The 23,797-nt window shown below is 39.3% G+C and overlaps 1 protein-coding gene across 1 annotated transcript; it reads left to right on the forward strand.

Moving 5' to 3' along the window:
• The first annotated feature begins 7,439 nt into the window (after positions 1–7,439).
• LOC133448807 (adenosine receptor A1-like) lies at positions 7,440–18,191 on the forward strand. Its single transcript, XM_061727691.1, has 3 exons — positions 7,440–8,310; positions 14,588–14,882; positions 15,513–18,191. Exons 1-3 carry the CDS (start codon positions 7,976–7,978, stop codon positions 15,894–15,896), a joined length of 1,014 nt encoding a protein of 337 aa, XP_061583675.1. The 5' UTR covers positions 7,440–7,975; the 3' UTR covers positions 15,897–18,191.
• The last annotated feature ends 5,606 nt before the right edge of the window (positions 18,192–23,797 follow it).

Raw genomic sequence — 23,797 nt, forward strand, 5'->3', positions numbered from 1 at the left:
GACGCAGAGCAGACTTCTGGAAGTTTACGCAAGCAAGCAAAAACTGACAACTGTTAATCAAATGCAGGGGACAAGGTTATTTATGTGGCATATAAAAACGAGCAAAACTTAAAGAAAGGAATCCACCAGCTCACTTATAACCCTACTAAGCTGATCAAATCTGTGTTGAAAGTAATTTAACTTAAAGCAAGCACTGAATTATATCCCCTACATTGTTTATTGATATCCAAAGGTTTGTAGCCACAGTAAATTACTTCTCCAAACTGCTTGTGAGTGATTAATGCATGCAGAAACTATCCACCGCAGGAAATTACTGTAAGACTTGGATGCATAACATTTATGATCAAAATATCAAACTGAAATGAGAACAAAAATGAGTGCAAAATGCAAACCCCGTATTCTTTTGAGACTCAAGCTCCAAAGTTGTTTAATTCAAAATCATTCTTGAGCTTTAAAAAGCTAAAAACAACGATATCATTTCTAATGTCATTTTCCTTCCAGTGTCTTTAATGAGACCACACACTCTTCTTCTGTGGAAACAACCGCATCCACATGTTACTGTGTTCATCAATGTTCATGAGTTTACGCAGCCCACTTACAGACAGGCTACATCTAACATCAACAAACATTTCTATATAGAAATATCACACAGATATATATATAGTTTAATATGCCATTGTTCTCTTATTCATGTTTAAAGCTGAACTATGGCTGGAGTTAAACTGTAAAGCCTTTTTCAGATTGCCTCCTAGTCGGTCATTAGTTGCCTTTTTCCGTTATAAGCTGGGTATGACTGTGGGAAAGTCCTGACAAATGTCAAAATGTTATCTCGTCGATCTGGCTAGCTAAAACAGGCTGTTAGAAATCTTTTCAAGACACTAACAATATGGATATTAGAAATCATTTCGAAGCACACCATCCAGTGACTCTCTCCAGTGACAAAAGAATCTGCAGCCAGCTCGCTGCCATTCAGATTTTGGCAGGGTTCACATTTCCCTGACAAACAATAACTATAGGAATCTCCGTTTTTTTGGAACAAAATATTATAGGACTCTTAGTAGCTAATATATATGGTATTCTTATAGCATTTTGGGAATGGTGCGTATTAGGTATGTGGAACATTATGGACGTATTATAAATTAAAACAGAAATACATTTTAGACTTTTTTATATATTAGCATATAATCCTATTAGTCATTCTCGTAATCAAACATGCAAAATAATTAATACATGATGAATGTGATTCGTCACCACTTCTAAAGTGTAAAACCTCCTCCTTCCAGTCAGTCTTACACCGCAAATTAGATATGTGAAACTCATTAAGGCTTTGTTTCTCGTGCTTTAAGTCTCATATTGTCTTGTATCCACATATTTACCAGAGCTATGTCACACAATGACAATGATGAAGCTAGTTCACAGATGTTACAGCAGACATCATGGCAGAGTTGACTAAGAGACTCAAGAAAGTTATGATGGAAGCGAAATCAAAGATTCTGACAAAACGGTGGTCTAAAGCAAGACTAAATCCTTGAGAGTGTCTTAAAAGTTACTTTCCACTCCTACAGGGGGACTGCAGGCAAACAGATTGGTTTATAATTCTTTAAACGTATTGAACTGTTAGAGTTATGGTTGTTAACTGTGCCCCCAAACGTGCTAGACAACTTTGGGAAAATTATTTCTTCATAGGATTGAATTGAATCCCTGTTTCTCAATCACCTTTGCAGATCTTTCCTGTTGACTCAAGTTTCTGTTAAATGTAATGCAAATATGACCCCGCACATAGTAGCTTCATGTTATGGTTGACAATCTGAAAATAGTACTTGTCCATTGGAAAGATGCAAACTGGCCCATCCTTTTTGCATATAAAAAGAGAAATATGTGTTAAATGTAAATTTTTGGCACAGGTTTTGTGTCTCTAAACGTTCTCAAGATAGTGTACAGTAATTATGCAATACAGGCCAAGTTGAGATATTTCAAACTAAATACATGAATTATCTTTGGAAGGCATGAAAACCAACAGCATTGTTTACAAAAAAACATTATTGTTTCACTATGATCTACAGGGATTGTATTAAGTTTTTCTGCATTTTGAGGATTTCTTAATTGCACCTCATGCTGCTTTTCATCAGAGGTCAGCAAATGAAGTGCTTGTAATGTGAGGCTCATCCCAGCCGTAATGTGAACAATTCCCCCCATTTAGAGCTAGAGTGGGTTGATGAGGAGCTGCACGTTCTCCCCCTAAATTATCATGCTCCAACAGCCACCACAGATTCAACACAATGGAGCTTAATTCAGGCTGGGACACATCCAGCAGACCACAAGTGCCATCCTTCTTGAAAAGGAAAGGAAAATGTTTTCTCTGACAAATCATTTGTTTTGATGTGGTTTACTTTGACTCCACAAGAGAGAAAATCCCACTTCTCCCATTTAAATGATAAATGTGTGTGCCTTTAAAAGCAGCTGGCTGTTGTTGACTTGGTAAATTACATTTTCTTTGTCTTTGCAGTTCAGCTGTGGACATTTGGTACTGAGCCCTGCATTTCACACAGTCTTGTCATGAGTCATATACTGTACCAGTGAGATAAAACTGCAGTAAGAAAAGCTGAAGTAATATAATAGCAAAAATAAAAAATCGGGTGATTTTACCCATCACATACTGGCGTGATAACCGTCAGGGCTCAGTGATGCTCCATCCTTTTGTGTTGTGTTTTTATAGGCTAAGAACGGTTGCTAGTTTCACCCATGTTTGCAAGTCAAAATGCCCTTCCTACTGCTGATACATTCCAAAACAAACAAGATAATTTAATTTTCAGTTTCTAACCAGACGAAAATAAAAAGATCAAACCGAGAAATGCAAATTGAGAAGTTGAATTTCCCAGTTAGGATAACATTATTTAAATTTGTTCATAGGTGTTCATAGATGGAGATAAATATGAGGAGACAAGATTATAACACACGGAGCAATTCATGAATATATTTTTTTTCTTTTTTTGTCCATTTTAAGGTTTCTTTTTTTTTCTTTTCTCTTCTACTTGGCCAACTGGCAATGAAATAGTACCTAGTTTCCAGTGTCAGCGTTCTGGTCCCCCCCAGGCCGGCAAATTTTGTTTATAATGACTTATCTATTACTTAATGAAGCAAGAGTGTCTGCCCTAAGTGAAACAGGATGCTGTTAGTTGGTTCCATTTGTACTCCAGAGTTGGAATTTTCAAATTCCAAGTCAGGTTCATCTTCTGATTTTGCAACTGGATCGCGGTCATCTCAGGGTTGAAGTCTGTCTGCATTTTGACTGACATACATGCATGGTTGTAGCTGGGACATGGGTAATACGGATTAAAATAACTTGGATACATCAAAGGCAAAGTGATTTATGAATGAAAAGTATCTCTGTTGACCTTTGACCTGAGCTACTGCCAGGAATGGCCAGAGCTTGGCACAAAAACGTAGAGTCATCGCTTTGTGTGGTATGAAAGTTATCCTGTTTGTTTTCAGCATGACAGCATCTTTTCTCAAATAAGACCGTCTCATCGGGTGACAGGTCAGCTTGACTATGATGTATACTAGTGCATACTAACACAGTCTCTGCTGTGCATTCTGATTCGTATTTGTACATTTCAGTTTAATGTTGGGAATGCAGACAAGTGCTGACAAGTTAGAAGCTCAGTCCCCTTCTTGATCTGTCCTAGTTAAATTGCTCTGAAATACAATTTGAAATTGTAGACTATTAGACATAGTAGACTTTTGATTATGATATTTTTTGAGCACACAGTAGCATGTTTGTTTGTTTGTTTGTGCAGCATCTGTAAGAGAGAGCATGTCTCCCCTGTGTTAGTCTCCCCCCATTGGCTCCTGGTAAAATCTAGAATCCCTTTCAAAATGTTATTAATTGTGTCTAAAACCCTAAACGACCTAGCTCCGCGATATTTGCAAGAACTAATAGTTCTTTATGATCCTAATAGAGCTCTTTGTTCTCAGAGTGCAGGTTTACTTGTAGTTCATATCCAAATGTACATTTGGAGGACGGGCGTTCTGCTGTAAGGAACTGATGCTATGGAACCAACTTCCAATCTGGGTTAAGGAGACTGACACCACCTCCACCTTTAAAACCAAACTGAAAACGTTTGTTAGGAAAGCCTTTAGTTAGTGTAAACTCTAGTTGTTAGGACCAGTAGTCGTAGTAAGACTATAGCAGCTTGTCTTAAACAGAGCTTCATCCTAGATATGCTGATGGGCCTATGCTGCAGGGGGACACCAACATGATCCACTGAGCGGTGCCCATCACCCTTTTTATCTCCTCATCTTCTCTTTACTTTCTTCAGCTCGGTCAGCTTGAGTTAATAATTAGAAGTATCTAATAAGCATTCCCCATTGTTCTTGTAGTTTGTTGTGCTGTTCTGCTTCTTCCTTACATGTTTTTAGGCCAGAGCTTCCAGAGCTGCATGGTGACCTGCAGTCCCTCCCTCTGATCATCCCAGTGTTTCCCTCCATCTCTCTACATAGATGTCTCTGTTGGATACCTACTGACATCCTGACCTGCAGTCTGACGCTCTGACTATCTCAGTTTCTGCTGTCTACATCTGTGTATCATCCCTGTAATACACCACCTAACCATGAATCAGTCATATGTACAAATAACTCTTAGTTCTCCAGCTAACGGATATTGACTCATAATATATCTTTGTACCATTGATAATATATTTGCATCTCTCCTCTCTCCATTCTTTATTTTCTCTTTCTGATCTTCCTTTTCCTGCTCTACCTGGCTGGCCTTCAGCAGGAGGGTTCACTCTTATGATCCAGGTCCTGCTCAAAGGTTTCTTCCCTGTTAAGGGGAGTTTTTCCTTGCCACTGTTTGGCTTAAGGTTTTTCTCCCACTAGGGGAGTTTTTACCTCCCATAGTTTATGTAATGGTTGCTCGGGGTTTCACGCTCGGGTCTCTGGAAAGCGCCTGGAGACAACTTGTATTGTAATAGACACTATTTAAATTGAATTGAATCAAATTGTTTTTAGGTCAGATGATAATAGAAATCAACCAAAATGAAAGATGTCCATTGTTGTCGTATCAGACGGTGCTGCTGTTGCAAAGGATTACAAAAATAAACTTGTTAAGTTAGCAGATGAGGAATTGTACCTGTCCAACTCGACAACACAATTGTCAAATTGTGCGCAGAATGTCAGTAGTCTATGAATCACATAAAACCATGGTCATTTATCATGAATATTGAGTTGTTCCAGCAAAGATAAAAATCTGTCAAGTCTGGGGAAGTATTGACTGAGCACCTACGTTTATATAGCTTTTCTATTTGAGACAAAAACAAATTAGTGCGGATTAATGCACACACAAATTTGCTTTGAGCTATAAACGACATTTCCTAACTGTACTGTGATAGCTGATGTGAATTCAGGTGGGAGCAGTCTTGCCTATTTAACTCTTTCATAGATCAGACGCACTTGTGCACTTATGCACTTGTATTGCTCCTTATTCAGTTCAGAGCTGAGAATAACCCAAGCTTTGAGAAAATCAGTCAATAAATCAGTGATACATTGTTTTATTGAATGTGTTTAGTGTTTAGTCCAATTTATTTGTGATTAGAGTTCTTAAAATACATTTGATATGCTATTTAGTATTTTTTAAATATACTAATCCATTATTTAGGTAAATTGATGATTCTAAATAACCTGTATAGGTGTGAGTGGGAGTGTGCATGTTGTCTGTCTATATATGTGGCCCTGCGATGGCCTCTCGCTTATAATGAGCTGGGATAAGCTCCAGCACCCCGTGACCCTGCAGAGGATAAAAAGACAGGTATAGAAAATGGATGGATGGAAATCCACAATTTTATTTAGATTTACGTAGAAACTGTTGTAGTTTATTTGTATAAACTTACAAGAAGGATATAAACTGTTTTATTTTGAATTACATGATGATATATTGTTGACCAAACTTATAATTAACATCATAAATAGTTCATATTTATGTCTTTTAGATATTAGAAAAAAAAGGGGATATGTAAAAGGGTGTTTCCTCTTCTTTGGAAAGAAAAGCGAAAAATCTGCAATATTTTACAATTAAATGTATCAATTACAAAACTTGTTTACTTCTTTATAGTCAACACCTCAGTATTGTACTCTTTATGCGAGTATACCTCTTACATTCACAAAATATTAAATATCCTCCTCACTTTCTCTAGAGCTCAGAAGTTAAAATAATATTCATCAAGAGAATGTTTCTACAAAATACTAAAGTATGTAAAAGTAAATAAGGACCATGAGTTTAGGGTTTCGGATTTGAACTGTGGTGCAAATGATCGGAAAGGAAATAATCGATTAGCCATCTTAGCCATGAATGATTGAGAAAAGCAACAAGCTTGAATCATCATCAGTGGAAGGACATGCTCTGAATTCAAGGTCAATGGAGACAATTCTAATCCAATCATGTTTTTCCTGTCAAAAGAAATGACAGAATAGGCTATTTATTTCTGCCACACCATCAGATTACAGGACTGTCTCAGAAAATTAGAATATTGTGATTTTCTGTAATGCAATTACAAAAACAAAAATGTCATACATTCTGGATTCATTACAAATCAACTGAAATATTGCAAGCCTTTTATTATTTTAATATTGCTGATCATGGCTTACAGCTTAAGAAAATTCAAATATCCTATCTCAAAAAATTAGAATATTCTGTGAATCTTAATCTTAAACTGTAAACCATAATCAGCTATATTAAAATAATAAAAGGCTTGCAATATTTCAGTTGATTTGTAATGGATCCAGAATTTATGAAATTTTTTTTAAATGCATTACAGAAAATAAAGAACTTTATCACAATATTCTAATTTTCTGAGACAGTCCTGTATATCCAATCAACACACGAGAATCCACATTTATCTTATTCTCTGCAAAGACTTGCTTGAATGCAACTTGAACCCGAAGCCTTTTCATTTACATTTTTATAAGTTTGCATCTGCTTTGCAAGCAGGGTGCAGCTGTGTCCGTCTGATACCTGATGTGATCCACTATAGTTTTATTGTGTCTCTCCAGAACAAAGCATGCAGCCATCTGTCACCCTGTCCTGTTCTTTTTGAGCATCCTCTCTACAGTATCGAGCGCATGATCAGTCCATTTCAGCTTTTAATTACAATCGTATCTTAGACGTCACGTCAGTAAAGTCCCCTGTAATTTCATTTTGGGAAGCTGGTGGTATAAATGCATCCGTTTCTAAATAATTAACAGCATGTGGACGTTTAAGGCGATTTATGGTTCTGCGTTAAATCGACGCAGTGCTTACGCCGTGGTACGCCGCGTACCCTACGGCGTAGGCTCTGGGTCGATTTAACGCAGAACCATAATTGAGGCTTTAGAGTGACGTGCACCTGCTATGCAGCCCACCGTCAAAGTGTCCTCCCACAGAGGCTGAGCTTGCAGTCGCACAGGCGACTTTGAAGAAACAAGGACACATCTGAACTCCACCTGATTGTCATCATATCTAAACTGCCTTTATTCTCAACAAGACAGAAATAAATGTGTTTTTTTCCCCATCTATTGCCAGGAAAGAGGGGGGGGGCAACCTCGGTGAGAGAAGCGATGACGTCAAATTGAGTTCTGCAGGGACCGAGCCTTTTTGGAACTTAATAATTGTGTTTATTTTTCCGACCTGTGACATATGCATGCCCATTTGGGAAAGCGTTTTTCCTCTTAATCTGGTTGTTATAGCGGTTTGTGAGTGACCGGGTCCAGCCAGACTGACTGCGGAGGAGCAGACTTTCTTTCTACTCGGAATCTGCAGAAGTTCAGCTCCGGCGCGCCTCTGTATCTGGACCTGACCGCAGAGCAGAGACGAACAGCGGGCACTGCCTCCACTTCCCTGGGATCTTTGGGGAGGACATGCAAAACCTAAGTCAGGGTGTCTCAGTCGGCGGGTACAAACTCCCTCAAGGACCCCCCTCGCACTCCTGCAGCCTCCGCGACCATGCCTGCCCAGCTGCCTCCGTCCGTCTACATCGGGATGGAGGTGGTGATCGCCGTGTCCTCGGTCATCGGGAACGTCATGGTGGTCTGGGCTGTGCGCATTAACCGCTCTCTGAGAAACACCACGTTCTGTTTCATCGTGTCCCTGGCCCTGGCTGACATTGCGGTCGGGGCTCTGGTCATCCCCCTCGCCATCACCATCAGCATCGGGCTGGAGACGCACTTCTACAGCTGCCTGATGGTCGCCTGCACGGTGCTGGTGCTGACGCAAAGTTCCATCCTGGCGCTGCTGGCCATCGCCATCGACCGCTATCTCAGAGTCAAAATCCCCATGAGGTAAGGCCTACAGGTGAATGGGACTGGTTTTCGGGACGTGGAGTCGTTTTCAGGAGCACATTGCGGCTGCACGGCGACTCGGACGCGCGAACTTCTGCTGCGCCAGTCTGTCATCTAATGACCGCAGTGATAGTCCATGATGGGCCAGAGCCCAACATTTCACTTGTCAGTACCACTCAAGGTGACGAAACCTAATTATGATTTTTGAAAAGATCCATGTCTCTATAGATAATATGTTGGATAACCCTTCCTGAGTGGCAGCTGTATCATAGTTATCAGCTCAGGAAGTCACCCACCCCCTTCAGAAAATTAGATTTAAATTGCTGGTGAACATTCTGATTTAGATTCATATACACAGTACTCGAGTTGTAAAAAAGAATCAGGGGGGATGGTGGATTTTATCGTATGGGGACAGATAATTTGTGCTGATTACAAATAATATAATATATTACAAATAATAGCAGTGAACAAAACACCTGCAGAAATACTGCAGGAATGACATAGCAGCAGTTAAATGCAGCCTTCTGTAAGCTTTAAATATCCACTGGGCTTACATCAAATACATCAAAACACAACAATAAAAAACACTTTTCTGAACTTATCAATATGATTCTGTCCTTCCCAGGATACGTAAAATGGATCACTGCAAAAACTCAAAATAAGAATATTTTTCCTATTTCTAGTTAAAATGTCTCATTTTAGTAAAAAAAATCTTATTACACTTAAAACAAGACTCATCACTGGAAAAAACAACAATTTTCAGCTGTTTCTAGTATAGATTTTCACTTGAAATAAGTAGAAAAATCTGCCAGTGGGACAAGATTTTCTTGCTTGTAATGAGAAGATAAATCTTGTCCCACTGGCAGATTTTTTACTTATTTCAAGTGAAAATTTACTTGAAAAAGGGGTGGAAATGGTCAAATAACTTATTTTTCTGGTGATGACTCTAAATGTTGAAATAGCAGTAAAACCACATTCATTGATGAAATGACATAAGGGATGGAAAGGGGGGGATGGCAGTTTTACAGGGGGGATGATTTGGACCGTTTTTATTTCAGGGGGGATGCCATCCTCATCCCCCCTCAACTCGAGTACTGCATATACAGGATATCTGTCAATATTTCACAATATTGTCTTTGGTATCATTTTAAAGGGGACCTTTAAAGCATTCATTCAAGCTAAGATGTGAATCTTTCTGACCAACATAGAGGTCACTGCAGCTCTTTAAACTATAAACAACACACATTTTTACACAATTTTCACCTAAATGATAACTATCTTTTAGCCCTATGTCATCTAGGAACAACAGAGACACAAAATACAAAAACTGGAATACTCACAGGACCCCTTTAAAATGATACCAAAGACAATATTGTGAAACATTGACAGATACCCTGTACATGAGTCTAAACCAGGATATGCACCAGCATCTAAAATGTAATTTTCTGGAGGGGGTGGGTGACTTCATGAGCTGATAACTATGATACAGCTGCCACTCAGGAAGGGTTATCATACCAAAATATCATCTACAGACATGGATCTTTTCAAAAATTATAAGCAAATTTTGTCACCTTGAGTGGTGCTGATATCTGGTCTGGCCCATGGACTATAAAGCCTAAATTATGGTTCCGCGTTAAATCGACGCAGAGCCTACGCCGTAGGGTTCGGCGTAGCCTACGGCGTAGGCTCTGCGTTGGTGTAACGCGGAACCATAAATCAGCCTTAAGACTGTCAGGCCGTCAACTAGTTTCAATGATAAAGTCAAGAATGATCGTATCAATTACCAGTCTTGTGTTTCTTGTCCAAGTCGCAAATACACATTGACAGTTTAAAAAGGAGGGGAAACAATAGCGCTGTCAGTTTTTTCTGGTAGTGTGACTGATGTTATTAACTGAGTCGTTAGAATCTGGCTTTCTGTTGCGGTTGGTTGTAAACAGAGGAGGAAACTTTCCATGCCAAAGTCATGTGCATTATCATCATTTCACCATCACGCACACACACACACACACACACACACACACACACACACACACACATGCATATACTTCAATTTCCCCACCATGTTGAGTCATCTGTGCACCACTCTAGAAGAATCTGTCAGAGGATGCATGATTGGTCAATAGGCTCACAGTGGCTGCTTCATGGATGGCATCATTTCCCAAACTGGCATCAACACACAGATAAGCAAGTGGAAGACTCAGTCACTGAACGGACATTAATAGAGGGTACCGTGACATTACCTAGGAAACATTTACAATCCTTTGTCTGCAGCTGAGCTACACCTTATTTATCAGTGTTCTACACATGCTTTCAGTCTTTTTTATTGCAGCCATGACTTGTAGTGAGTATAGAGGAGCCATTTTCCAATTTGCCAAAAGGTTTGTACCATCCATCCAATACCCGCTTTGTCCTTTTCAGGGTCACGGGGGTCTGCTGGAGCCTATCCCAGCTATTTTCAGGCGAGAGGCAGAGGTTACACCCTGGACAGGTCACCAGTCCATCGCAGGGCCACACATAAACACACAAACCATGCACATTCACGCTCACACCGACGGGCAATTTGGAATCCTCAATTAACCTAATATGCATGTTTTTGGATTGTGGGAGGAAGCCGGAGTACCTGGAGAGAACCCACGCAAGCACGGGGAGAACATGCAAACTCAACACAGAAAGGCCCCTGCCGGGCCTGGGAGTCGAACCGGGAACATTTTGCTGTGAGGCAACAGTGCCCAACAACAACAATTTTCATTCATTCATTCATTATCTTACCCGCTTTATCCCTTGCGGGGTCACGGGGGTCTGCTGGAGCCTATCCCAGCTCATTTTAGGTGAGAGCCAGGGGTTACACCCTGGACAGGTCACCAGTCCATCACAGGGCCACAAATAGACACACAAACCATGCTCACAATCACACTCACGCTCACACAATTTATAATCACCAATTAACCTAATATGCATGTTTTTGGACTGTGGGAGGAAGCCGGAGTACCCGGAGAAAACCCACGTAAGCACGGGGAGAACATGCAAACTCCACACAGAAAGACCCTGCCGGGCCTGGGAGTCGAACCGGGGACCTTCTTGCTGTGAGGCAACAGTGCTAACCACTAAGCCACCGTGCTGCCAATGACAAAACATAAAGTCTTCGATTTCTACTACATATTTTTCATTTTGGAACTATTATATCACCTTGTGAGAGGAAATATTTACCTAAATACTTCTGTCTGGACATGCAGGTTCAGATTTTAGACTCTAGAAATATGTATTTTATTGTCTTGTGATAATGTGAGCAAGAAATTGATTGCCCGTCTCTGAACCTCTCCTGGGATTCTAGAGCGACACGCTTCAAGCACTGATTGCTTTTTATAGCTGAGGTGTTTGGAGACACGCTACACTGATACGGGTGGTCTGAGATTTGAAAATACTACCCCTGCCTCACTGGTGGGCCTGGCTGAAACATCGGCAGGTAGGAGATTGGCATTGAAATGCCAGAGCTGAACGGAGGTAGACAGACTAAAGCCAAATCCAAAAGGCAAATTTTGCCAGACAGAGAGCTGATCTGTATGCAGACAGAGAGCTAGAAACGTTACCAGCAGCCGCACAAAGAGTCCACAAACCAAGAAAAAGAAAAAAAAGAAGATGCCACATTCGAGCAGACCTCCTGTGAACCTGTTCATTTAATTGTCCTGGGCTGTTGTTGTTATTATTGCTGCAGGAATCTTGCACATCGCTTTTTCAAAGGATTAACTGATTCCCCTGTGTGGGAGAGGCAGATTATATCCTGTTCCTAGAGTATCATGACAACACCACATTCTGCTAAAATTCAGAAGTAATGTAATGTAACCGCAAAATATTTCTATAGAAAGATGACACAATCAAAACAACCGTCACACCAAAATGGAGAAGAGCCAAGAGTAAAACAGAGCAGGCGTAATGGAGTTCAGTTCAATAAAGCAAGGCTATGACACATTTGCATCATAAAACCCGAGTTCAAATACTACAAAACACACCTATGCTCAGTGATTTTGCTGCTGCCTATACTTGGTGGTGTCAGCTGCTCAAGGCTTCTAAACGTGCAATGTGATCAATATTTCGGAGCCAAATTGCTTCATTTATGAACATTTTTTTGCAGCTGCCACTCACGAGCCTCTTTAAGATACAAACATTGTGACAATATTGTCTTTTTAAAATATAGCACTAAGCTCAGACACAGGTCAGTTTTAGCCAAGTTTTCCCTCACTGATTCATTCAACCCTGTGATGGACTGGCCACTTGCCCAGGTGGTTCCCCTGCTGTTCAAGGAGAGCTGAGAGGCTGGCAGGTCTCCTTGACCCTGATTTGGTAGAAGCGGGTATAGATGGTAGACGGATGCATCCACAGCAACAAACATACACCTTGTTAAACGTATTAAACTGTTCAGCTTTTATGCATGGAAACCACCAATCCCATCGGCACCTCAGTTGCAAACATTGGCTCCTTTTCTGTATGTTTAATTCATTTTATTTATTCTTTTTTTCAGCTGTTGATGTCAGTTTTTTTTCCATTTTCTAGGCATGATTGCTTTCAATTGTCAGGCTTCTATTCTTTGCTCTTCTCTTATTTTTCCCATCACCTTACCATTTGGTAGACATAGATGATTAGATGCAAGTCTTTTGCCGCCTTCTGTTCTGAATTACCTACCTGAAGACGTTTTATAGTCGACTCACAGCTCTCTTGTTGAGGTTATGTTTCCTGTTAATGAGCCAGGTGTAATAAGTTGTTAAGCACTCTTTTAACTGCAGACTCATTTTCATATCTAGACCTGTTTCCTAAAAGTGCAAATTACAAGTAGGGATGGGCGATATTTTACCGTTCACGATAAACCGTCAAAAAAATTCCCCATGATAAGAATTTCTCATCTCGCGGTAAAAACGATAAATTCCCTTTGATGACGTTTTTGTGTAAAGCTGATTTATGGTTCTGTGTTAAATCCACGCAGAAGGAAGGAAGGAAGGAAGGAAGGAAGGAAAGAAGGAAGGAAGGAAGGAAGGAAGGAAGGAAGGAAGGAAGGAAGGAAGGAAGGAAGGAAGGAAGGAAGGAAGGAAGGAAGGAAGGAAGGAAGGAAGGAAGGAAATGAGCCTGAAAGAAAGAAAGAAAGAAAGAAAGAAAGAAAGAAAGAAAGAAAGATATGAGCCTGAAAGAAAGAAAGAAAGAAAGAAAGAAAGAAAGAAAGAAAGAAAGAATGAAATGAGCCTGAAAAAAAAGAATGAAATGAGCCAGAAAGAAAGAAAGAAAGAAAGAAATGAGGCAAAAAGAAAGAAAGAAAGAAATGAGGCAAAAAGAAAAAAGAAAGAAATGAGCCTGAAAGAAAGAAAGAAAGAAAGAAAGAAAGAAAGAAAGAAAGAAAGAATGAAATTAGCCTGAAAAAAAGAATGAAATGAGCCTGAAAAAAAGAATGAAATAAGCCTGAAAAAAAGAATGAAATAAGCCTGAAAAAAAGAATGAAATAAGCCTGAAAAAAAAGAATGAAATTAGCCTGAAAAAAAGAATGAAATGAGCCTGAAAAAAAGAATGAAATAAGCCTGAAAAAAAAAGAATGAAAGAAAGAAAGAAAGAAAGAAAGAAAGAAAGAAAGAAAGAAAGAAAGAAAGAAAGAAAGAAAGAAAGAAAGAAAGAAATGAGCCAGAAAGAAAGAAAGAAAAGAAAGAAAGAAAGAAAGAAAGAAAGAAAGAAAGAAAGAAAGAAAGAAAGAAAGAAAGAAAGAAAGAAAGAAAAATTCCCGTTAGAACGTTTTTGTGTAACAAACATGGCGGATCTGAGAGCGAGATAGATTTATAGTTGAAAAGGTGGAGTTGAATTGGTATTTTTTTTATCGTCATTATTATCGTTATCGGGATAAATGCCAGAAATTATCGTGATACATTTTTTAGTCCGTACCGCCCATCCCTAATTACAAGGCGACTTCACTATTTTTCCCCTCTACTTGATTTAAAACAAAAACCAAAAAAACATTAATTAGGGCACATTTTGTTTTACACAGCTAAATTGTACAAGTCCATCCATCCATCCATCCATCCATCCATCCATCCATCCATCCATCCATCCATCCATCCATCCATCCATCCATCCATCCATCATCCATCCATCCATCCATCCATCCATCCATCCATCCATCCATCCATCCATCCATCCATCCATCCATCCATCCATCTTCGATTTTCTCACAGGGTTCACGTTTGCAGCGCTTGCCAGTTTTTTTATTTGTTATCTCAATGTTTTTTCTTGTGTCCTGTTCTCATAGCTACAAGCGAGTGGTCACCCCTCGCCGAGCTGGTACCGCCGTGTTGTTGTGTTGGCTGGTGTCCATCATAGTCGGCTTCATGCCCATGTTGGGCTGGAATAACCTGCAGTGTCTCCTCAACAACGGCTCCGTGAACATGAGTGACCCCGTGGTGACCTGTAGGTTTGAGACCGTCATCAGCATGGACTACATGGTCTACTTCAACTTCTTTGTCTGGGTGCTGCCCCCTCTGCTGCTCATGCTGGCCATCTATGTAGAGATTTTCTACATGATCCACAAGCATCTCAACAAAAAGGTAGCTTTTCTCTTACTGGACAAACATAACGGTAAACATACATACCGTATTTTCTGGACTATAAGCTGCTACTTTTTTCATAGGTTTTGAACCATGCAGCTTATACAAAGGTGCGGCTATTCTGTGGATTTTTCTTCCACCACTAGGGGGAGTGCTAACCGGAATTAGAATAAAAACTAAGACAAAATAAATGCAAAGAAGAATACGCTACTTCTTCTTTAGCAGATAGTAGGTAGAAGCAGATTTCAAACAGATAAATATATAAATAAATACCGGTTATTTTCTCTTGGTTCTGTCCCGTTTTAATCAGCAAACTTGCTGCCGTGTTAAAAGACACTGTTAGGAAAGGATCTATTTAGGTACAAACATGTACATCATTTACAGTTCAAAATCCTTCTGTACATGTAGTAAATATCTAATTTAACAACATAAATATCTGCGCCTTGCAGATCTTTTTTTTTTTAAATAGAGCGGATGCGGCTTATATACAGGTGCGGCTTGTATATCTTTTTTTTATTATTTTTTAAAAAATAGAGTGGATGCGGCTTATATACAGGTGCAGCTTATAGTCCAGAAAATACGGTACATATTCATGATCCTCTTTTTTAATATATTTATATTTCCTTCTAGGTGACAGCAAGCCACACAGATCCCAGACGTTACTTTGGGAAAGAGCTTAAATTAGCCAAGTCGCTTGCCCTCGTTCTTTTCCTCTTTGCGGTCAGTTGGCTCCCTCTTCATATCCTCAACTGCATCACCCTCTTCTGCCCATCCTGCAACAAGCCAGAGTTTCTTATCTACATTGCCATCATTCTCACCCATGGCAACTCGGCTGTCAATCCCATTGTTTATGCTTTCCGCATCAAGAAGTTCCGCACAGCATTTCGGAAAATCTGGAAACAGTATATGCTTTGTCAGGATCCAGTTGGCCGTCTTCCTCAGAGAGGGAGCCAGAGAGGACAAAGTCATGAGAGGAGACTGAGGCAGAATGATGATGATGACGATGATGTGTGACATTTGGTGACTAATTGAACTACTGTGGGACAATTGTTTGTTTTTTTAAATTACGTTTCACAAGGTGGAAAGGCCTCTGGATTTGTTTTCAGGTCTGAATGGCTTTCACGGCGCTGAGGGACATCAGAGACATCAATCACGAGCTGAATTATTCTCTCTATCCAACATGCACCAGGAGGACAAAATGTACAAATCAGCCTGACGTTTGACGATAGGACTGTGTCTCTGGCTGGCAAAATGGTGATAACGTCTCATGGGATACTAGACTTGACATCAATTTCAACACCAACCTGTCGGGCTTGAAGTGTTTATTTGTAGCTCATGTGGTACAATAGTAATGCTTTACTTGACTACTTTAATTCAAGTACATTGCCTTTTTATGTGAACGATTGCAAATATTTATCCTTCTATTGTATGTGATAAATTAATATATTTCATTCTGTTGCCTTAAGAACAAGTAATGTACTGCAGAGGGACAGCGGCTAAATGTAGCTTTGTGTGAAGACTTGGAATCTGAGGAGCTAGTTATGAACGAGCAGGTAGTTTGCACACCTGACTTGGTGCACAAACTCGTCTGCACCGCGCTAACCAGGAAAATCACGAGAGTCTTATGAGAGCCTCTAGTTTACTATCATTCGTATACATCTGGGACCATTTGACTGACATAATGACTAGTACTAACTAATGACTCCTGCAAAAACAGCAGATAAACTACATAATGCTTCTAATTACATACATTAATCAGCCATATCATTCAAACCATCGATTAAAAAATAAAGTGCACAACACGCTTCATTCTGTTATGATGCAACGCCCTGCAGGGACAATTTGCATCTTGGCATTCACATTAATGTTACACCTTTTTTTTCTTTTTTTTTTTACTCCCATTTAGTAGGAGCCTCCCCTAGTAAGACATCAATGAGACCCACAAAAACTGCTAAGGAAGGATTTAAATAAAAAGACAAGAAATCTGGGGTGTTTGTCCAGCCTCCATATCTCCAGATATCAATCCGATGGCATCAAATTACACCTGTGGGAAATATACCTAACAACAACTCTACAACCTTCATTTCCTATAATCTCTATTGCTAAAGTCCCTGTAAAAAACACTCCAGGACACCCACAGATTACATTTTTTTCCAGCCCATGGCCCCTTTGTTGTCATTAGGTGGACCTATGTATTATCTGGGTGGTCATATCGCAATGAGTAATTGACTGTTGATTACGGGCTGGATGAATAAGTGATCCGGTGTCATACAACTGGAACCACATCAGAGGTTTTGAAAAGGGAATTGGGAATCTAAAGCAAAAGGCCAGCATTGCTTTGTCTACTGTCACTCTGTTCTTATAATGTCCCTCTACTCACACATCAGTGGCCTTTAATATTTTCAAATGGTACTCATGTTTATTTGATTTAACAGTTATATATCCTGACATCTTGTTATTGTTCTTTCAGCGGGACATAAACTGATTAGTCTCACACTTTTAAAATGTGTCATATCTGATATGATGCATAAATGTTGAGATGGGACGAGTGACACCAGTATTACTGAATGTAAGTAATGTGTGTATAAATGATCATGAGAGATAATGCTGAATATTCATCTCACTTTGAGAACAGCTGCACACTTCTGAATCTTATAGCCTTTATTGAAATACTACAGATAATGAAATCCAACTTGTAAACAGCTCTGTTTCTAGTAGTTAGCACAAATGTTGATTCATAGTGCACTCATAGTGTATGAGTACACTGAAGTCAGTTATGATGACTTATCTTTTTAACCAGAGATAGGATTTTACCTTCTCACGCCTAAGTTGGGTAAGAATTACCTGCAGCTGTGATGAGACTTTGAAAAAAGTATCAAAATATCTCTGAAAGAGAGTAAAATGAATGCCCTCCTCCTCCCCTTTTTTTTTCTTTTCTTACCAATCAAACAAAAAGTCACTCTACCTTTGGTGCTTTTAAGGTAATAATTGCTCCTTTGAATTATTGAATTCTAAGTGCTTTTAAAGGCACTGTGTGTCATTTTATTGGAATTATTGGAATGCTCTGAACATCGTTAAAAAAAAAAGAAAAGGTTTGATGAAATTGGCAGTGAATTTGCATCCATGACCAGCAGAGATGTTGAGAGCACTAACCTTTGAAAAAACAATGATCCTGAGGCTGCAAACACAAAGAGAGCAGTTCTGGCATTTTAATTGTCACTTTTATTCAAGAGCATCTGTCATGGCTGTCTCGAGACAGGAAGCGATCGCTCAAATAGAGGTGTATCATTTTAATAAATCATATTGTTCCTGTGACAGTTTGTGTGCGTGTGTTTTTTTTAATGTATATTTCTTAACTAACTGTTCAAAATGTTAGACGGTGAGAGGCGATGGAGATATTGCAACTGCAAAAGACAATAAAAAAAATACATGAAGAGAAAACAGAAAAATCTCACTGTAGAAAATGGCCCTTGTGATTTGTACGCTGTACTTTACACAGAGTCAACTTACTTTAGTCCAGTCCACGTACCAGAGCCATCTGACATCCCTGGAGAGGCCCTCATTTGAGAGGCGCCTGCTTCACTACCCCCTTGCTTTACTCTCATCTCTAACCTGGTCACGTTTGTCTGTGTGGTCGCTGCCTCGTCCATCAGGTCCCACTCCAGAGACCCCCCCCCCCCCCCGAGCTGCCGCCCCAGTCTGCCTTCTTTGGGCATCAACTCAAATTGTTGATTGTTTTCCTGCTCGGTTTTTTATTTCTCTACTCCTCTTTTCTGTGTTGCTAGACAATTCGATCATTGACCTCAGACCAAGATGAGTTACATTTTCTTTTTTTTTTAAAGATTTTTTTGGGCTCTAGTGGCCCTTTATTCAAAGTATACAGACAGGAAGGGGGTAAAGAGAGAGAATGGATGAGTTACATTTTCTAACCTGATAAAACAAACATGTAACCATGTTGCCGTGATTCCAAATAGTGTGAGATCTGATTCGCTGAGCAACACTTCATTAGTAAAATAAAACAGTGTGGTCCTGTGGGGATGTATTACTGTTGTAGAGAAAAAGATGGAGAAAAATCTAGACCAGTCATGAATGAAAAACTGGGAGGGTGGGGGGGTTCAGGAATGATATGAGAAAGTCCTGGGCGAAATGGATTTGGATTGAAACTCCCCGGCCTACGGTCCAGTTGCGCTGGGAAAAATAGGAGAAATGTTTATCTTAACTGAGTGCCTAAACTGTTTTCTGGGGCAGCAGTGTTATTTGATGTGTTGAAAAATCTGCTTTTCACACACAAGAGTACAGAACAAAAAAAAAAAACATGACTTTCCCTTATTAGTGCTGAGTGGAAAGAATCTGTTTCAGGCGGCTGGTGGAGATATTTTGATTTCCAACCAAAGCTTTCGTCAGGAAGAAATAATAGAGGTTATCTGTCATTTTTTCAGGTGCTAAAATAACTCTTTCGGGTCACTTGTGTTTAAGATTAAATTCAGAAACTCGTACAAGTGTACTTGTATGAATAGTTTTTATTTATATAAACAAATATTTCAATTCCATGAGACAAGACAGCTGGTGAGATAGATGATAAACTGAATGGGTCTGTTTTTCCATGGGGTCATTGCTGTTTTTCATTTCCCCTACTCCTTTATCCCAAAGCTTACTGCTGAGTGGCTCTCAATGTTGTTATTCTCATCTGTGATATTCTGGCTATATAAAGTCAAAATGATAAGATTTGATTTATTTGGAAACAATAAAAAAACAAACTTGTTTCAACAGTCGACTAGAAAAGCTACAAATATTTTAACCAATATTCACGTCATGATCTACACAAATACACTTACTCATGGGAACTGTGTGGGATCCTTAAGATTAAAAGCTCTGCTTAGTTAAATACAGTTAACTCCAATTTAAAACAAAATAAAAGCATTAAAAAGAAAAAAACTTTGGTGCTGTTGCCTTTTTTCACTTATTGAACTTTCTATATGTATTCCTTGAAAAAGAACAGTACTTATGGACGAGCACAGAGTGTGTCCTGGAAATGCTCTCACTATAAAAGGCAAGCATGGATTCCAGGATCAAAGTCAAGTTTTCTCCGCCCAGCTCCTTTCGCCAGAACATCCTGACAGGGAAGCCTCAAAGGCCTCATCTGGATTTGTAACTCACTCCCAAATAACACAGAGAGGTGTTGGTGTGGAAACATCCTGACTCTAGGGCAAAGAATGCGACTGCTGTATGTTCAGCTTGAGCCAAATAAGTAGATGATGAGCAAATTTGTCTAACTTGAGATCAATGGCGCTGGTTGTTAGTGCTGCCACCTTGTGGTTACTGGGCAGAATAGCCCAAAGCAACATCCACCCACAGGCAACACAGGACTGCTGTGAGTTCAAGAAAGAAAAACATTGGCTTTTATTCCCAACTGATCAGAGCAGGGTTTATATATAAATTTGAAAAAAAAGGTGTCATCTCATTTATACAATTAGTCTTTTGCATTCTGCCAACAGACTGAGCAGCTGGACTTCCGGTACAATGTTTTTCTACGGGTGTACATTTCACACTACCTGGTTATGTTCTCAAATAAAAACACAATAACTTAAAAAAAAAACCAACATATTGCAATATCTTAAAATAAAGATGGGAGGGGGCAGGTATTTCACAAAAACTAACCCTATAGATCCCATCATTCCCTAGCTTGTTGAGCCGTTTTTAACCGCATTGACTTCAAGTTATTTTCTGTATGACATTAGTGTCATATTGTTGTAGAGGATTTTAGTCGCTCTCTCCTTCACAACATTTCTTCAGTCGATTAAATTCTACAGGTTGATGCAGAGCTCTGTTTTAGTCCACAATATTTGTGGTCTGGACTTTGACTGGGCCCTCACCACACCTTGATTCTGTTCTGTTTCTGTTGCACATTTTCTGTTTTTCTGAAGATCATTGTTGCATGCCTGCATGTTGATTTCAGCCAAGCAGGAGGAGTGAGAGAGTAGTCTCACAGCTGACTCTACAATACAGGAGTTCATGAGGGGTTCAATGAGTGCATGTTGCCCTGGTTCTGTGGCTGCAAAACAAGCCCAAATCACCTCCACCAGTAGCTGTGCATTATGGTCAAACATCTCAACCTTGAAAAACACTTCTGAAGTTAAATTTACCAGCTGCCCTGCCATGCAAATCTTGTTTCTTCTTTTCTTTTTTTTCCAAAAGGAAGGAGGAGTGGTTTTCTTGTGGTAAGCCAAACAAAACACACTTGTTTAGCCTGTAATATAAAGAACTTTAATGTTTAACACAAACTGAGGCTTGGAGAATGTGAGACGTACAGTAGCTCCTGAATTTACTGTGAACCTTGGATTTAATTCCTCTCAGCAGAAACAAAAGCCATCTGATGATGAGATTTATGTGCTAATAAAGATGTTTCAGAGATCCATAAGGTTGCCAGGACAACAGCTTGTTCACATTAGGGAAGGTTTGGTGATGCAAATGGGCTCTGCTGGAGCTTATCCACAGAATTCATCTGATTAAAATACATGTGAAATATTTAAAAGCTGGAGTCACAAGGGATGTGAGAGTACTGTAAACATGTACCATCATGGAGCACTAACGATCACTAATGAGAACCAACACTAACACTAATGACATTCCCATTAACATTGGGAATATTGGAAATGGAGCATTTCCAATTTCAAAGAGACATGGCTGTACGAACAAATTGAGGACTCCAACGCCTCTTTAGTTCAGACGTTACAAACAGAGTGCAGACAGAGCAGTAAAACTAAATGAGGGATTTCAATGCCTTTTAACAACAGATGCTGTAATAAAAGTCGTTAGTGGGTCAGAACGTCTCTGTTGGATACCAGTTTCCAACCACTTCCTCATGTGATGTCATCAGCTCAGCGGTTGCCGGGCTACTAACACGTCAATGCATTCAAGGATATCTTTGGAGATTTCAACCACAGATCGTTCAACGAAATTTCCAGCTTTTCAGTGTTTCTACAGATTTTTTATTTGTGTGTTATATTTATTCTTCCTCAATGATTTATTTTGCAATAGTACGGCCCAACTCGTTTACATTCTGAACAAGATCCTGTGATAAACAGTGACCAAAGGAGGAAAAAGGAGCAAGCATAAAACACCATGCCATCAAAGGTCAATAGACAGTAAAGAACTGTGTTGCTCGCTGGCAGTAATGAAGCCAGGGGAAGACGCCTATTTTCTTATTTGGCACACCAGCTTAATTTCATTCGATATTACAAGTAGCATGGATGTCTTTGTTCACAATCCCGAAGCCAATGATTGACCTGTTTTAAGGTAGTGTTCCTTTATCCATGGATCGTGTCAAGCAGTTTTTTTTTCCTGTATTTTGTTTGTCTTATTTTCACCTTCTCAGTGTCATGTTCATAAAGAAAATTAAAAAAAAGGGAATATTTAGATTTTACATTTTAATTAAATTTTTACAAAATTACAGAAAGACCAAAGTCCCTGTTACATTAACAAACAATGTGCAAATAAAAAGAAAAACATCATTTATTGTATTTGGCACTGGGTTGAACCAAACACCTGAAAATGACATGCCTACACCTGTAGCTAAGACACTGAATTTCACATTATTCATCACCAAACATGCAGACAATTATAGCAGGACATGAACAGAACATGACTGATCTAAATCCCAGGTTTCCTTTATCAAAACATTCATGTAAACAATGATGGAGAAAACAAAGGTTAATATAACAGCATGTGACTTGGTCATTTTGGGTTTAATAACTTAAGACTTATTCTAATAAAGGCATAAATGCTTTAAAGTGATTGAATTTAAAGATTCAATGAGCCCCAGATATCATTTTTGATCAAATACACACCGTAATGCTAATAAATGTCAGAATGACATTTTTCTGATACGTTTTTTGATAGGTTTTATGATGGTCACACCATCTCAGCATGGAAATAAGAGATCTGAAAAAGTTTTTTCTGAGTGAACTGTAAGGCGAGGAAAAAAGATGGCAGTTAATGTTGAAATAATGGGCTTAAATCATTGAAAATGTAAGGACTTAATCAAATAACCCACATGATAAGAAATAAATATAGAAGATTAGACACTACATTATTTATCTTTTGGAAATTCTGCCCAAGCAGAAATGTAGTAAAGATCCAGTGACGACATTTAGTTTCCTCTGATAACAAAATATTACTTTTATGGGCATTAACCAATTTTTTTTTAATTATTGAATTCCAATAGCCTGTTTGAAATAATTAACGTCACAGATTAACACAGAGGCACTGAGTGTACGTTAGCAGGGGAATCAAACTCAGCAGCAACGAGGAGCTCGTGTGGTTTCTGACAAACTCAAAACGTTGAAGTGTGGTGAAAAGGCTTAGATAGTTACTCAATGTCTGAGTGAAAACAAAACCCTGAGTAGACGGCACAGATTCATACTTCTCGTCAGCGTGGGACTCCTGAAGGTTTCCACAGAAAAGCCAGTGAACTGCCAAGAGGCCAATTTAGCAGGATTTACTGTGAAATGTCTGCCACTTTACTCTGAAAAACACAAAACACACACACACACAAGAGTTACAGTCACGAGACTCAGTGCCCTAATTGTGCAAAACAATGACATTTACCACTAAAATTACACAAAGCACCTTTTCTTTTCTTCCCCATGTTAAAACTTCAGTTTCAGTTTCATGATAACAATTATTTTTGAAAACTGTTGTGTGGCTCTTGCAGTCTCCCATCCTTACAATCTGCAAAAACCACCCAAAAAAACGTTGTCTCCCATCCTGGTAGCGTCTTACAACAACTATGTATCAGTTTGTGGTATTATGTCACAGGTGGACGGCGATGAAGCCATCTTGCAGAACTACAGTGGACATCACGGCAGAGGTGGCCAAGAGACTTAGAAAAGTAATGATAGAAGAGAAAATAGGAA

The sequence above is a fragment of the Cololabis saira genome, chromosome 8, assembly GCF_033807715.1.
Source record: "Cololabis saira isolate AMF1-May2022 chromosome 8, fColSai1.1, whole genome shotgun sequence".
In the NCBI taxonomy this organism is placed as follows: Eukaryota; Metazoa; Chordata; class Actinopteri; order Beloniformes; family Belonidae; genus Cololabis; species Cololabis saira.

Excerpts from the sequence above, each read along its gene's own strand:
- LOC133448807 (XM_061727691.1), top strand. The coding sequence starts at position 7,976 with ATGCCTGCCCAGCTGCCTCCGTCCGTCTACATCGGGATGGAGGTGGTG. Across the intron at positions 8,311-14,587 it reads AGAGTCAAAATCCCCATGAG|CTACAAGCGAGTGGTCACCC; the intron begins GTAAGGCCTACA and ends CTGTTCTCATAG. Across the intron at positions 14,883-15,512 it reads ACAAGCATCTCAACAAAAAG|GTGACAGCAAGCCACACAGA; the intron begins GTAGCTTTTCTC and ends ATTTCCTTCTAG.